A 15,507-nucleotide genomic window follows, 5' to 3' on the forward strand; every position below is an offset into this window, starting at 1 on the left:
AGCAAATTGGGCTACACTGAATTTTTCATGCTTTTCGGTAACGCAAATTCTGCAATTGTTTTTGTTCGAAAATATTGCGTTTATCTATGCGAAACTGTAAAATCACAGCTTTACATCCCTAATTTTTGAGGAGTGATTTCACCCCTTTAATGAATCTTCCGCCGCAAAGAAGATATACGGAAGATTTTTTATATCCTCTGTAATTTACCGTATCCAAAACAGGCAAGGGGCACTACCCAAGGTGTAAACTCTGATTTTTATGAAACTAGTGTTACAGAAAACACTTCCAAAATGATGAACAACGGTACCTAGTCGGCAATTATCAATGCTCAGTAGCGGAAATGTAGAAATGTTTATTATAAACTAGTAAATACCATGAAACATGAGAAAGTAATTTAATTAAATGATGGAGCTTCATAAACGTGGCAATAATGATAATTATTATAAAAGTACGAGAAACACATTTTTTGTATCAATCGCAGATTAAGAAGTGAAAATCTTCACACTCATGGTTAGGGTATGTATGTTTAAGACCTAAAAGTAGCCCAAATATGCAGGCAAATATGCTTTTAAAATAGCTAAATATGACCCAAAAATGGAAAATATGACCAAACATATTTACTACCAATGAATTATTTTCACCACTATTTCTCTTATACCAAAGATCATTATACGATCTTATTACATTACTTTAATTATTTTCCTTAATGGTTCTTTTAACTTAAGTCCCCTAGTATCTATCATAAACTCATTTTCAATCAGTAAACTGTGGTCAGTACCGAATATATTTTTAATTAATATTGTAGTCTTACACAATGGTGACAGATACCACATTGTTGCTCCTGCAAACCAAGGATAATAGTATTAGTGACTGGAGGAATGCGCCGACACTCGACGTGAGATCAAAGTATTTAATGAAGTAAAATATGAGGAAAAAATATACATATCTCTTATTTCTTATTCAGCTCAGCATTGTCCAGTTCCATGCCTAAATGGTTAGCATGCTGTCATTTAGTTCAAGTGGTCCCAGGTTCGATATCCGGGATTTTAACTTTCATTGGCCAATTCCGATAGATCGGGGGCTATGTATGTATGTGTGCCGTCTTCATCATTATAATTCCTCTCAAACACGCAGGTCGCCTGTAGGAGTCATTGAAAAAGAACTTCACCAGACGTCTCCGCAGGCTAAACGCCATTGTTATCTCAGCACTGGACAATATAACCACGTGCTCCTCCAAGTGTTTAAGTCGAAATCTTCTTCGAATGTCACCCAACAGCATTTTGTACTTGAAACGCTCCTTTCAGCGTCCCAAGACATCACATGTGCATACTAAGGCAGCGTCAAGTCCCTGCAGTTGAACTGTGGGTCGCCTTATCCAAGAGGGTCTTGACTATCATGTCGAATGTCACTCATTTTGTACATCGTGGCGTATCCAAAATTCCACCCAGCACATTTTCCAGCTCGGTCTTTACAGAAACTGCTACATTGTCTCTTGTATTCCTTACCTTGCATTTTAGAAAGAGAACCTTAGACACTTTTCCAGCTTTTACCATGAATGGCACAGTGTCCGTGACTGAGAATAGGACTTGTTTCCACTTTACTTCACCATTCCACAGCAATTTCACGGTACTGTCATAAAGACTTGCTACTGTAGTATGATTCACAGTATTTAGCACTTCAAAATGTGAACATACATCACCAAGACAATCAGGAAGGAGAGGAGTGTGACAGGCTTCGGCAGCCGACACAATTCCTATCCTCGTCACTAGATGGGGACTTCATTCATTCCATACCTTACCCGATCGAATGACTGGAAACAGGCTGTGGATTAAGCCATTAAGCACTTACAATGACAGGAATAGTTCTTCGCCCACTGCTGACCGCTCAGTATTGGACTTCTCCTGTAAACTTTCCCCCGAAGGAGTTGCGAGGTTTCCTTTGCGCAGCGACGATTGCAGTATATATATTATTGCGGGACAGGGCGATGTTCCGGCTTAGCTGCTTGTCTGTCATCCCGACGACCGTGGTTTGAATCCTGGTGTTGCTGGAATGGGTGTCAGGAAGGGCATGCGACCTTAAATACCCGACCACAACTCTTTCATGCCTCAGAGCATGCAGGGAAAGTGAGTAAGCGGGATAAACTGCGGAAGATGATGATTATTTGGCATCCAGCAACAATCATCTGTTATTTCTCGTATAATCGCAGTATACTCAAACTTCGGAAGAACAAAGGAAAAACAATTGGATTTTGGGGATACGCCAAACAAAAAGTTTGAATACCACTGACTTATACCATCTTTCACTTTTGTTTCCCTATAGAGCTCATCTGGTTTCATCAGCACCACGTCCAGAATATTTTCCCTCTAATGTGCTCCATCGCTTTCTGATTCAGCTGCCCTTCCGTGATTAACTTATTCACCATTCGTTCGTCATGATTTCTGTCATTGGAATATCCTTGCCAGTTAACATTTGGGATGTTGAGATCACCCGATACAATAACGTTCCTTTCCGTGTCGTTCCCCACATTGAAGGCTATTTTATCGAATAATATCACATCAGCATCAGCGCCAGCCTTGCCAAGTCTGTATACCCTCAAAATAGCAAGTTGCCTATTATCTTTAGAGATAAGTCTTACGCCCAAAATTTCATATTTCTCATCTTCAACTTTACGTTGCTTACGAATTCTTCTTTCACCAGTATGAATACTCCCCCTCCTATATTTCGTAACCTGCTTCTGTGATAAACACTCCAGTTCCGTGAGAAAATTTCCGCAAACATATCACTACTCAGCTAGGATTCTGTTCCTATTACAATATATGGTAAATATATAATATCTATAGTATGTGCTGTGAGTTCTCAGCCCGGAGGCTTGTTTGGACCTCAACAGTTCCACCATCAGCTGTCATAGAGGCCCAGGTGTCAATGAAGAGACGTACGAGGGAAATGAGGAGTGAGGTAGTTTCCCGTTGCTTTCCTCACTGAGCCAGAAGTTGCTAATGCATATCAGTCTGCCAAGCCCACTGAAATACCCGCACCAACCGGCCTTATGAACAACATTTTCACACCATTCATAACAGGTACTGGCTGCATAAGGAGTGGCATTACTAGCACCACTCACACCTCGGTCACGTTCATGTTGTCAAAGTCAAGGATGAGAGTGAGACAGGTGAATGAAAGTAACAAATTTGTTCTAGCTCGTACCAGAAGACATAGTGCATTGTATATACTAGGTCTTGCCAGCAAAGGCAAATATATCCGGCAACACTGGCGACACACAACGTTGCACCTGCGTAGCAGCAGGTTTTGACCACCTGCTGCCAACGTTGTTCAGTTGAGCATCGTGTGTGTGCCGTGTGAGACTTGTTTGACACAGTGCGTGTTCAGTGCGTTGATTCTGAACTGCGAACAGGAACATGAACGTCTAGAAGATCAATGTACAGTTTTGTTTTAAGCTTGGCAAGACACCGAAAGAAACGCATGCGATGCTGGTACGTGTTTATGAAGATCAAGTACTGTCCTTGAAATGTGTGTACGAGTGGTTCGCCCGTTTTCGAGGAGGCCGGGAAAGTGTTTCTGACAACCCCCGTAGCGGAAGAACGGCGACCGCTGTCAGTGACGAAAACATTGAGAAGGTGAGGACATTAATCACGAACAATCGGCGATTAACTGTGCGCATGATAGCGGATGAACTGTAGATTAACCGTGAATCCGCGCTACAAATCGTTACCCAGAAGCTATGGAAGAGGAAAACGTGTTCTCGTCTTGTGCCACATCACTTGACTGACGATCAGAAGCGGGCATGTTTAGAGGCTTCACAGGATTTTGTCGAAGCGGCGGGTGCGACACCAAATTTCTTGAACTGAATTGTCCCTGAGGATGAAACCTAGTGTCTCAGGTACGACCCTGAAACGAAACGGCAAAGCATGGAATGCCGTTTTCCGAGATCCCCTCGTCGGAAAAAGTTCCCACGACTCAAACTCGCTTTGAAAGGAAAGAGATTTGACGATATTCCTGACATCCAACGAAACGTGACTAGGCTTTTGAACACCATCCTAAAGGAAGCCTTCCTGCAAAGTTTCGAGGACATGTATCGCCGATCTCAGCAGTGCATAGTTATGGGAGGGGACTATTTCGAAGGACAGTAAGGTCACTGTCATGCATTGTTCATCTATGTTGATAATACAGGACTATTCACAGAACTTTATTGTCACATGTCTGTCTGTCTGTTAGGTCATCAGCCCAGAGGCTGGTTTGATCCTCAAATAGCACCACCAAAGGCTATGCAGTTATATGAAAACCGCAAAAACCAATGGCAGTACCAAAATGAGGCGTACTAGGCAAGACGAGGAGTAAGATAGTTTGCCATTGCTTTCCTCACTGGGCCAGGCAGTGCTATTGCAGCACGACTGGCCCTATGAGCAACACGTTTCATAACACTCAGACGCACTGTTTGTACTCTGAATGCCATTACTCAGCACCACCTATACCCCAGCAGCTTCCATATTGTCACAGCCATTGATGAGACCGGGACTTCAGTGGAAGCTACACTTTGCTCTGGCCTGTGCCAAGAGATGGATGCAAAAGTACTGCATCCATCAAGAAATGACAGCACGCAGTATTGTCACATATTGTATTAAATTACTTAATTATATTCCTTTCTTTACAATACTTCTAGAGTTTAATGCCGGGATGGTACCTAACTTAAGGCTACGGCCGCTTCCTTCCCTCTTCCTTGCCTGTCCCTTCCAATCTTCCCATCCCCTACCGAGGCCACCAAGGCCCCTGTTCAGCATAGCAGGTGGGCCACCTGGGCGAGGTACTGGTCATCCTCCCCGACCCAGAGTCTGAAGCTCCAGGACACTGTCCTTCAGGCGGTAGAGGTGGGATCCCTCGCTCAGTCCGAGGGAAAACCGACCCTGGAGGGTAAACAGAATGATAGCCAACTTATTCGACCATTGGCGTCTTCTGTTCCCTTCAATGCGCCAACACTTCACAAGACAGAGGAAGAAACGCTGTTTCCTCGTGAGTGGAATTATGAGGTTTTCATTCCCTAGCAACGATGTAAACACGAGTATAATTATTAATGCAACAATTAATGCTCTACTATGTACACTGCTACTGAAAAAACTGAAGTGACTGAGTGTAATTTAAAACAAAAGAATAAAAAAGCATTGCAGCATAAGTAAGCATTTTATCATACCTAGTCAATGGGAGGTACAAACTGAGGCATATTTTAGAATGAATTGTTCAGTAAGGGGATTGTATGTAGTGGTACACGAAAACACTAAATGAAAATCAAGTTTTATTGAAAATGAGGAGGCTCAACTCTTTTCTGAACTGCTCACTGAAAACATTCAGAAACTACGATACATTTTCACACCCCTTGAGACGACCCTGCGTACCCGCAGTGGTACGCGTACCACACTTTGAATATCACAGGTATAAGTGATCATGAAACTGTTTTTGTGATAGAAGAAAGGAAGGTTGTAAAAGTAGAACTATCGGGCAACGCCATATGGGTGATAAGAGAGGCACGGGGAATTAAAAAAGAACAATTATGATCAGAGGAAGATGGTAAATAAAAATGTAAACTGCCTATGGCATGGCTTTTTTTTGCTAGTTGTTTTACATCGCACCGACACAGATAGGTCTTACGGCGAAGATGGGACAGGAAAGGGCTAGGAGTGGGAAGGAAGCGGCCGTGGCCTTAATTAAGGTACAACCCCAGCATTTGCCTGGTGTGAAAATGGGAAACCACGGAAAATCATTTGGCATGGATTTAAAGCAATTGTTGAGGAGTGTGAAAACAGGTAGATACCTTTAAAGGTGGTAAGGAATGGTAGGAAACCATAATATTATAACATGGATATGAAGATATTAAGAAGGATATGCAGGTTAGAAAGAAATATAGTTAGGAATTTACTAGGGAGTCGAATTTAGCAAAAAATTCAGCTATGGATAACATGATGGCTAACATAATTGACAGTCATACACATTTCAGTGAAAAGTGTAAGGGTATGCATAGCTAATTTCATGTTACAAGAAGAACATTCTAGGAATTTTTAATGAACAACTTTTCCAAACCAGTTCCCTTACTTACATATACCATTGCGGTTAAAGTGAAGGCTATCAGAACGTGGATCCCTATCTCCTAACCACGATTTACGTAATCTCGCTCCCAATTACCCACACACCCACTCCATAGTCCTATTTAAATCCCCAATCTCACTTCAGTCAGTATCTCTCCAATGCAGTATCCCACTGATATAACGATCTCTGCTTCTATATACTTCTCCCGGGCTGCCGTAACCAGATCCTACACATTCCCAGCTATGTCAGTACCTACTCCTACTTGCCTTACGGTACGGTGTTTTTACCAACGAGGAAAATTATCGTCTTCTTCTTACCCTTTTCCTTCTCTTCTATTTTCTTCAATACTGCCTTAACCTAAATCCCAGATAACAATCCTGGTTCCATTTCCTCCACACCCTTTTACCACATGCACCCATGGCCAGAGCCTCAACTCCACACTCCTCATTAGTTCCCCTCCTGTCCTAGTCTCCCTTAACTTCCCTGACCTCCGTCTTCCCTCTGCACTTCTACCTGTAGTGACAGGTACTAATTCGTCACTGATACCTCTCCTTGGCCCACTCCCTGATTAAAACGCTTAGCCCTCATCTTCCTTTTCCTTAAAAGAAAAGAACACCTGTCTTCCGCAACTTCTCCCCTTCCTTCCCCTCCTTTTTTCCACATACTGTATCCTGTACTTTGATTTAGCAGGCCTTTGTTCCTCTCCTCCGTTACAAGCCTAATTATCTCCCTCAAACTCGCTTTTTCAAGACCTCCACGTAGCCATTTCATTGAAAACTACAACATTTAACCCAACACTTGATTGTTTAATATTTTTGACCTGACTCACCCCATTCTCCTGCATGACTTCAGGATCTGCTAACACCAGTCCGTACCACAGCAACCAGAGCAAGTTGTTGGCGGCGAACGACGAAAACAGGTTGATGTGGAGTGTTGTGCGGGCACAGCGAAGTGATCTGTAAATTATAGAAACGACTAAATGCAAGCAGAATTAAATTAAGGTGATTGCTTTATGTATTGCACGTCTGCCTTCTTGGCTTAATGCCCACCGCTGTAGCCTTCTTTTCAGTCACCCGGCTGGTTTCCAACCAGGTCGAGGATTTTAAGGCACGTCTAGTTAATTCCTCTGATTCGGGGACTGGATGTTTTTCTTTGGACAATTCGCGAAATCTATTCACATGCTACGAATTAAGGTGTCATCTGATGAACGCGTTCCTTACTTTCCTTTTAAGGCTCAAAAATTTCATGTCGTAGTATTCTGGATCTGTCCGCCTCTGTGGTGTAGTGGTTAGTATGGTTAGCTGCCACCTCCGGAGGCCCGGGTTCGATTCCCGGCTCTGCCACGAAATTTGAAAAGTGGTACGAGGGCTGGAGCGGGGTCCACTCAGCCTCGCGAGGTCAACTGAGTATAGGTGGGTTCGATTCCCATCTCAGCCATCCTGGAAGTGGTTTTCCGTGGTTTTCCACTTCTCCTCCAGGCAAATGCCGGGATGGTACCTAACTTAAGGCCACGGGCGTTTCCTTCCCTCTTCCTTGTATATCCCTTCCAATCTTCCCATCCCCCCGCAAGGCCCCTGTTCAGCATAGCAGGTGAGTCCGCCTGGGCAAGGTACTGGTCCTCCTCCCAAGTTGTATCCCCGACCCAATGTATCACGCTCCAGGACACTGCCCTTGAGGCGGTAGAGGTGGGATCCCTCGCTGAGTCCGAGGGAAAAGCCAACCCTGGAGGGTAAGCAGATTAAGAAAGAAAGTATTCTGAATCTGCGTTCTGTTTTAGTAATTTACTGGATACAAATTGCTTCTTATCTCCGTTCACGATATTTACGAAATCATTACACATTACACTTCAGAGTACAGCTGCCAAACAAATGTCATAAAAAATCTTGGCATTCAGGCGGGCCAACCTTACTGTACATATATGTTTTAATTATTTTCACTCATGATCTTGTTTCGGGTTTAAGGGGTACTTCATATTTAATTGCGCTGTAGAATAGTCACTAATTATATTTCAATGGAGATAACATATAATTCTTACAAGGTAAACAAGACAATCATCTAACGTGTTTTTTCTCTTATACGAATGTCTTCTATTAGAGTAAATCAGCCACAGTAGCATGTACAAACATTAAAATCAGTTTTGCGTCACTTTTCTGAGTCATTTAACTGTGTTGCTATTTTGGCCTGTCCTATGCAGACCGAAAGGACGGCTCTTAGAGTGTTTGTAAGCATACAACTCCATGTACCCCAACCCGCAGGCAGAACGCCACGCTCAGACGGGAGGCAGTATTTCAGTTGAAGTTGTAGCACTTTTGTGGAAGCATTAAAGGCATGTTCTAAGCTGTACTATGAGCGTCAAATTGGCACGACGTGCAGTGTCGATATGTGAAGGTGTACGCATAATCATGTTATGTCAAGAAGGATGATCAACAAGGGCATTTGCACGACGTGTGGGCCGTATCAATGTGATGTGGTTCGAACATGGAAGTTGTATAGGGAGACAGGAACTATTGATAACTTGCCTCGCACAGGTCATCCAAGGGCTACGACTGCAGTCGATGACCGTTACCTTCGAAATTCAGCTCGGAGGAACCATGGGCGCAATACCACTGGGATGAATAATGATATTCGGATAGCCACAGGTCGTCGCATTTCATCTCCAACTATGAGAAAGTGGTTACACGAGGCACAACTTCACTCTTGACGACCATGCGAGGCCCAGCTCTCAAACCTAGACATCATGCGGCGCGGTACAGATAGGCCCAACATTATGCTGAATTGTCTCTTCAGAATTGATGAGTATCGATAAGCCTTGTACCTGAGGATCGTCGGCAGCGTGTTTGGAGACAGTGTGGTCAGGCTTCACGTCCCAGACACACTGTTCAGCACATGTTGCAATGTGGTGGTTCTCTGATGTTTTGTGGTGGAATTAGATAAGTCACCGTACGCCAATCCTAGTCATACAGTGAAATGTCACGGCTGTACAATACAGGGGCGACATCATCCGATCCCATAGTGACAACGAATCGCTAGCATTTTGGAGAAGATAACGCGCACATGCATCGTGCAGTTCTCGTTAGGGCAGTTGGGAAGCGTACGAATTATGTGAACTGTTAAAGTGCGAGGGCGCGGGTTCAAATCCCCAGTAAGGAAATTTTTGCGTTTTCATTTTCTGTCTCCGCTAACGTCATGGAGTTGTTTTATTTATTTATTTTGGTAGAGGCAATGGCAGGTCTTCTCTTCCACTGTACCAGAACAGTAATACTATTACAGAAATAGTTGGGATAAAGACTATGTTGCCTCACACTTGCTTGTTTCCTGACTTATGCTTATGTGGCCTTGAAAGGGGCCGTTTAACAAGCAAGAGAGGCCGAGGATAGAATGGCCAGGTGTCTTGAATCCAGGTAACATAGCAATAGTTTGCTAGCGAAGGAAGTTTTCGAACCGGTGGGCTTCTTCATGAACGTATAGGAGCACGCCGTTGAACTGATATTCGGGCTCGTTGGAGCATGGTAGTGTTACTTGTCGACAGGCTACCATAATCAGATTCTGAAGGCTCTCAGGATCCTTTCGCTGATGAGCATTCACTTCTTGTTTCAAATAGCCCCACAGTAAGAAGTCCAGTGGCGTATAATCGGGTGATGTGGTGGGCCAGGTGACGGGTCGTCCCCTTCCTCTTATACACCGATCCGGGTGCGTAGTATTCAAGTGTTTGCGAACAGCTGATGACATGTGTGATGGAGCCCCGTCGTGTTGATGCCACGTGGTTAGGGGCACATCCTCTAGCGACAGTGTTAGTTGATCACGGAGCAGCTGTAGGTACTAGGCTCCTGTCAAATGGCTCTCAAAATGAATGTGGGGCAATTAGATAGTCACCAAATATACCACACCAGACATTTACATCCAATCGCGCCTGAAATTCCACCTCTCTTCCTCAGTGGGGATTGCCAACAATCCAGTAGTGCATGTTACGACGATTTCCAGTGCCATTTTTATGAAATCGTGACTTGCCGTAAACCAAGATTTTCGACAAGAACGCGCGATCATTTGCTACTTACTGTATTTCAGTATTCACGCACAGAAATCAACCCGAGCTTTAAAATCTCGTCTTTGAAGCTCCTGGTATAGCTGTAGGTGATAGCGGTGAACTCGATTGGGATATACGATCCGTACGACATACGACTGGCTGATGTTGGCCTATTGTGCTACTGGCCGGGTATTCGTGAGAAGATATTCCTGGATAGCGTCCAAAGCAATCTCAGATGTATCATCGGTCGTCAGTGGTGCCACTCTAAAATGAAGGAATTATTCAGGAAAGTGACACGCTGTTTTATGTAAACGTCGCTCCATATGCGTAAACGTATTTGTTGTTGGTTGCCGTCTGTGTGGAAGTCTCTCGAGATAAAGGCGCTGTGCTTGTTGTGCATTCGCTCTTGCTTCACTGTAGATGAGGGGCATGTCAACGTACTCGTCTGTGGAATACACTACCGCTCATTAATTTCAATACACCCTGGTATTTAAGATTTACAACACAAATCAAACGTTATTTTTCAAAAAAGATAATTATATTAACTTACACATATATAATACAATCACAAACGTTATATTTTACTTTCATCGAAGTATCCTCCTTTGGATTTAATGACTGCCTCATAAACTCGAGGCATGCGGTCAATCAGTTTTTGTAGGTATCGTGAATCTATATGATTCCACACATCCTTAACAATATTCCAGTTATGTTCCTTGCTGGATATATTAACTTCCCTGATACGTCTGTCCACTTCATCCCAGACAATTTCAATGGGATTACAATCGGGGTTTTGGGACGGCCATACCATATATTTCAGTACTTTCTGTTTTTTCCTTTGATGCAATGTAGTTCGTACAGTATGCCGACCGATGTTTTGGGTCATTATCCTGTTGTAAGGTGAACCCTTTTCATATTAAGGGCAATCCACTTGGTATTGCATGATACTGGAGTATGCGGTGGTACTGCTTCTAATCCATACATCCTTCTATTCTCACAATGTCGCCAACTCTATCTCTGCCAAAACATCCACAAACCATAATAGAACCTCCACCGTGTTAAACTGTAGGTAGAACATACTGCTGGGCTACCCTTTCCCCTACAAATCGGCGAGCAAATATTCTCCTTTTGGTTCCAAAAATCTCGAACTTCGATTCATCGGTGAATAACACCTTCGTCCACTCTTCCGATGTCCAATTACGATGATTCCTAGCCCATTCAAGTCTCTTCTGTTTATTCATGGGCCTTAGAAGGGGTTTTCTTGCTGTGACACATCATTTCAAGCCGGCTTCTATCAGTCTCCTTTTTACTGTTGCAACAGATATTGTTGTCGTGTTCATTTCTACCAAATCTGCACGAATTTGGGGCGCTGTTTTGAATCTATTTCTCTTACTGGTAATTCTGATATATATATATATATATATATATATATATATATATATATATATATATATATATATATATCATCGCTTTTAGTTGTTTTACAAGGTCGTTCTGGTCGTGGAATGTCCTTATTACTGCCTGTTGTCTTCTGGCGGTGAAGGGTGTGATGCACTCCCCCTAAAGACACAGTACACTGTTTCGCAATTTGGCGAACAGATAAACCTGCTTGGCTAAGTGCTACAATTGCAGCACGTTTTTCTATGGATATCTCCACTCGTGGAGCCATACTAGCTATGTGTGCACTTCAACTGTCACGAAGGAACTGACATGCAGGAACCACATGTTATGTATCGTAGCAATGTTTGCCGTTCGCTGCAGATATCACATCACTACAGGGAACAACACAGGTGCACCAAATGCGGCGTCCGTCGGCAAATAGGTAAACAAACTTATCCGATAGGTACATAACGTTTATGTACACAACATTGTTTGTTGGATACTGTTGTATCTTGATGACCACAATCAAAAATCATGTAATATGTACAACTGTTGTACTATTCCTTTGCTTCCTCAACCGTACCCACGGTATTAGACCTTATCTGTAGAGAAGTAGTTGTCAAATATTGGGTGTATTGAAATTAATGAGCGGTAGTGTACATAGAGAAGGAATGACCACCACGACTAGGGCCATACAACAGCTGAGTCAGGGCAGAAAACATCCATACCTTAACGAAAGCTGTGTGTTATTCGTCCGATGTGGCACGAGCAATCTCGCATTTAATCCTCGAAGCTCCCGAAGAGAATGCAAATATGTGGCCATGGTGAGATTTGAACCCCTATTTCAACGGTAAATATGCTGTAACTTCCCCACTTATCTCATGGCCCCTCGCTGTCAATTCCTACAGGTTTACCAGAAACTTTACACAATGTATAATCACGCAAAAGAAGCATGAGCGCATAATATTGTATGTCCCCCGCATTTGATATTGTATCAGACTTAATTATAATTATGATCAAAATATAATTCGACCGCCTCTGTGGTGTAGTGGTTAGTGTGATTAGCTGCAACACCCGGAGGCCCGTGTTGGATTTCCGGCTCTGCCACAAAATTTGCTTGCTTGCTTGTTGTTTTAAGGGGCCTAACATCGAAGGTCATCGGCCCGCCACAAAATTTGAAAAGTTGTACGAAGGCTTGAAGGGGATCTACTCAGCCTCGGGAGGTCAACTGTGTAGAGGAGGGTTCAGTCATCATCGAAGTGGTTTTTCGTGGTTTCCCCATTTCTCCTCCAGGCAAATGCCGGGATGGTACCTAACTTTAGACCACGGCAGCTTCCTTCCCTTTTTCTTGTCTATCCCTTCCGATCTCCCCCACCAAATGGCCCTTTTCAGCATAGCAGGTGAGGCCACATGAGAAAGGTACTGTTCCTCCTTCCCAGCTGTATCCCCGGACTCAAAGTCTCACGCTTCAGACACTGCCATTGACGCGTTAGAGGTGGGATCCCTCGCTGAGTGCGAGGGAAAAGCCAACCCTGGAGGGTAAACGAATTAAAAAAGAAAGAAAGAGGAATATAATTCACTTCCTGCGTATAACTACAACAGTAACTATAAGTTCAACTATTTCTGAGAAAAGTGTACCTCCGGGGAACCATTTGTAGATTTTTTGAGTGACTGTTCAACGACTTCCGTTCCACCAACTCATACCCGTTTTCTATCACTGTATCATCGTTACTTTCATACCCCACTAAACCCGATTGCTGGGCACAACCTGTTTTCCTGATGCATAGGCCTATATGTTTCTGGAACGGACCTACCATAACGCAGCGGCCTGTCGTTGCCTGTCACTTGAGATTCTTTCGTTCTGCAGGGTACATCCATAGTGACTTGTTACAATATCATACTTAACCAAAGGACTGTCGACCTTTGCGTTCTTGGCATTAGGAAGGTGGCCTAACATCGAGAAAATGAAGGGCAGAAGAGTCACCCGGTAGACAAAGCTGGCTGGCTGGCTGAGCATTGCGGACACTGGAACATGACAAAGCGCGGTGTATTTAATGAACAAGTGTGGTAAACCAAACCATACTCCATGGCACAACAGCCCCGAAGGGCCATGGCCTACCAAGCGACCGCTGCTCAGCATGAAGGCCTGCAGATTACGAGGTGTCACGTGGTCAGCACAACGAATTCTCCCGGCCGCTTTTCTTGGCTTTCTAGCCATCTCATCGTCATATAGCTCCTCAATTGTAATCATGTAGGCTGAGTGGACCTAGAACCAGCACTCAGATGCAGGTAAAAGTCCCTGACCTGGCCGGGAATCGAATTCGGGGCTTCCAGATAAGAGGGAGGCACGGTACCCGGGGTCGGCTTAAGCAAGTGTGGTGCTCGACTATTAAAAACACACACAAAAATTTATTTATGCGTTCATATTTATTTACTTTATATTACTTGCTCAATTTTGTTCAGATAATTTTCAGCGTTCAACTTAAAGGAAGAAGAAGGTACGTTCGACAAATATCATTCCCAAAGCACATTCAATGGCGTCTTAATACACAATAATACACAGTTGTCGAAAAAGCCTCCGTGGCTCAGGCGGTAGCGCGTCGGCTTCTCACCACTGGGTTCCGTGGTTCATTTACCGGTCACTCCATGTGGGATTTGTGCTGGACAAAGCGGAGGCGGAACAGGTTTTTCTCCGGATACTCCGGTTTTCCCTGTCATCTTTCATTCCAGCAACACTCTCCACTATCATTCCATTTCGTCTGTCAGTCATTAATCATTGCCCCAGAGGAGTGCGACAGGTCTCGGCAGCCGGCACAACTCCTATCGTCGCCGCACGATGGGGGCATCATTCGTTCCATCCCTGACCCGGTGACTGACTGGAAAACAGGTTGTAGGTTTTTCACACATTTGCCGAAAAAAGAAAACTAAAACATGAATAACAGAACTAATGATCACATTTTTAAACCTCCCACATCATACTTATTTTAGTTAAACGCGAACTGCATACTGGGGTATATCCCAGTTATAAATATTCAAAAATATGTGTAACATCTGCATATCTTTATCAGGTGCTTGTTAACGCTCATTGACCGTGAAAACAATCTTGGCAAGTTTTCTGCAGGATTTCCAACTGACTTTAGTTCTAGGAGGGAATGTTATTCAGTCACAATTACGATACTACACACAACTCAAATGTGTGCGCGTCTTTTTTTTTTTGGGGGGGGGGTGAATCTGCGTTAAAATGTTAATGTCTGTCTTTATTTTTCTATTCGTTAGTTTCAGCATCTGGTGTGAGGAAGCCTGAGCCCGTTACGCGAACCGTAGCATTAAAGCGTAGATCAGGGAGCTTTGTTCTCAGTCGAGGCTTCGTAAGTTTAATGAGGGAAAACACACTTTCACCACCGGGGGTTGAAAGCTACGGGCGAGGTGAATGATGGGAACGTGAGTTCGGAGTGCTCTTGCTCCCGGAGCCAAATTTTGTGCATCTCTGCTCTACAGAATGAAATGATTGAATACAGTTTTATAGTATCATAGCAACATTTTGAAGCTTGCCTTAGGACCGCAGCTCTTTACAATGCTGCTCACACAACGCTCTTTATTTCTGGTTACACTAAATATTTGCTAATGGGTACTGCAAACTTTCAAACATGTGTTATGACGATGAGCTATGGTTTTCAAAGACAGTAGAAATAATGCCTGTACGTTATATTTTCAATACCACTGAATTCGGAAGATATATATGTAAGGTGCTTGAATTCATTCTCACTGTTGCGCTATAGGGAGCAGTAGCTGTGCAATATTAGCCAGGCCGAAAGTGACCGATGGTGCACATAGAAGTACTGTGTGAAACAGTGTGGGTCACACGATCAGAGCGCAATGAACACACGCACTGAAGATGCTAGGTTTGAAATAAAAAATGCGGGAAGAATTACTGTGCTGCTGAAGGTCTATGGGAAGCATGTACTATCGGGAAATATTTGCCAAACTTTGGACGCTTCAAGGACAAGGATTT

At 43.6% G+C, this 15,507-nt stretch overlaps 1 protein-coding gene across 2 annotated transcripts in view; it reads right to left on the bottom strand.

Moving 5' to 3' along the window:
- The window catches only part of Dh31-R (Diuretic hormone 31 Receptor), a 596,582-nt gene that overhangs the window by 169,367 nt on the left and 411,708 nt on the right, over positions 1–15,507 (bottom strand). For both annotated transcript variants that reach the window (XM_067139429.2, XM_067139428.2), the window contains exon 4: positions 6,921–7,047. In XM_067139429.2, coding sequence (XP_066995530.1) covers positions 6,921–7,047 — 127 coding nt within the window. The remainder of the gene's footprint in view (positions 1–6,920; positions 7,048–15,507) is intronic.

The sequence above is a fragment of the Anabrus simplex genome, chromosome 2 (assembly GCF_040414725.1).
Source record: "Anabrus simplex isolate iqAnaSimp1 chromosome 2, ASM4041472v1, whole genome shotgun sequence".
NCBI lineage: Eukaryota > Metazoa > Arthropoda > Insecta > Orthoptera > Tettigoniidae > Anabrus > Anabrus simplex.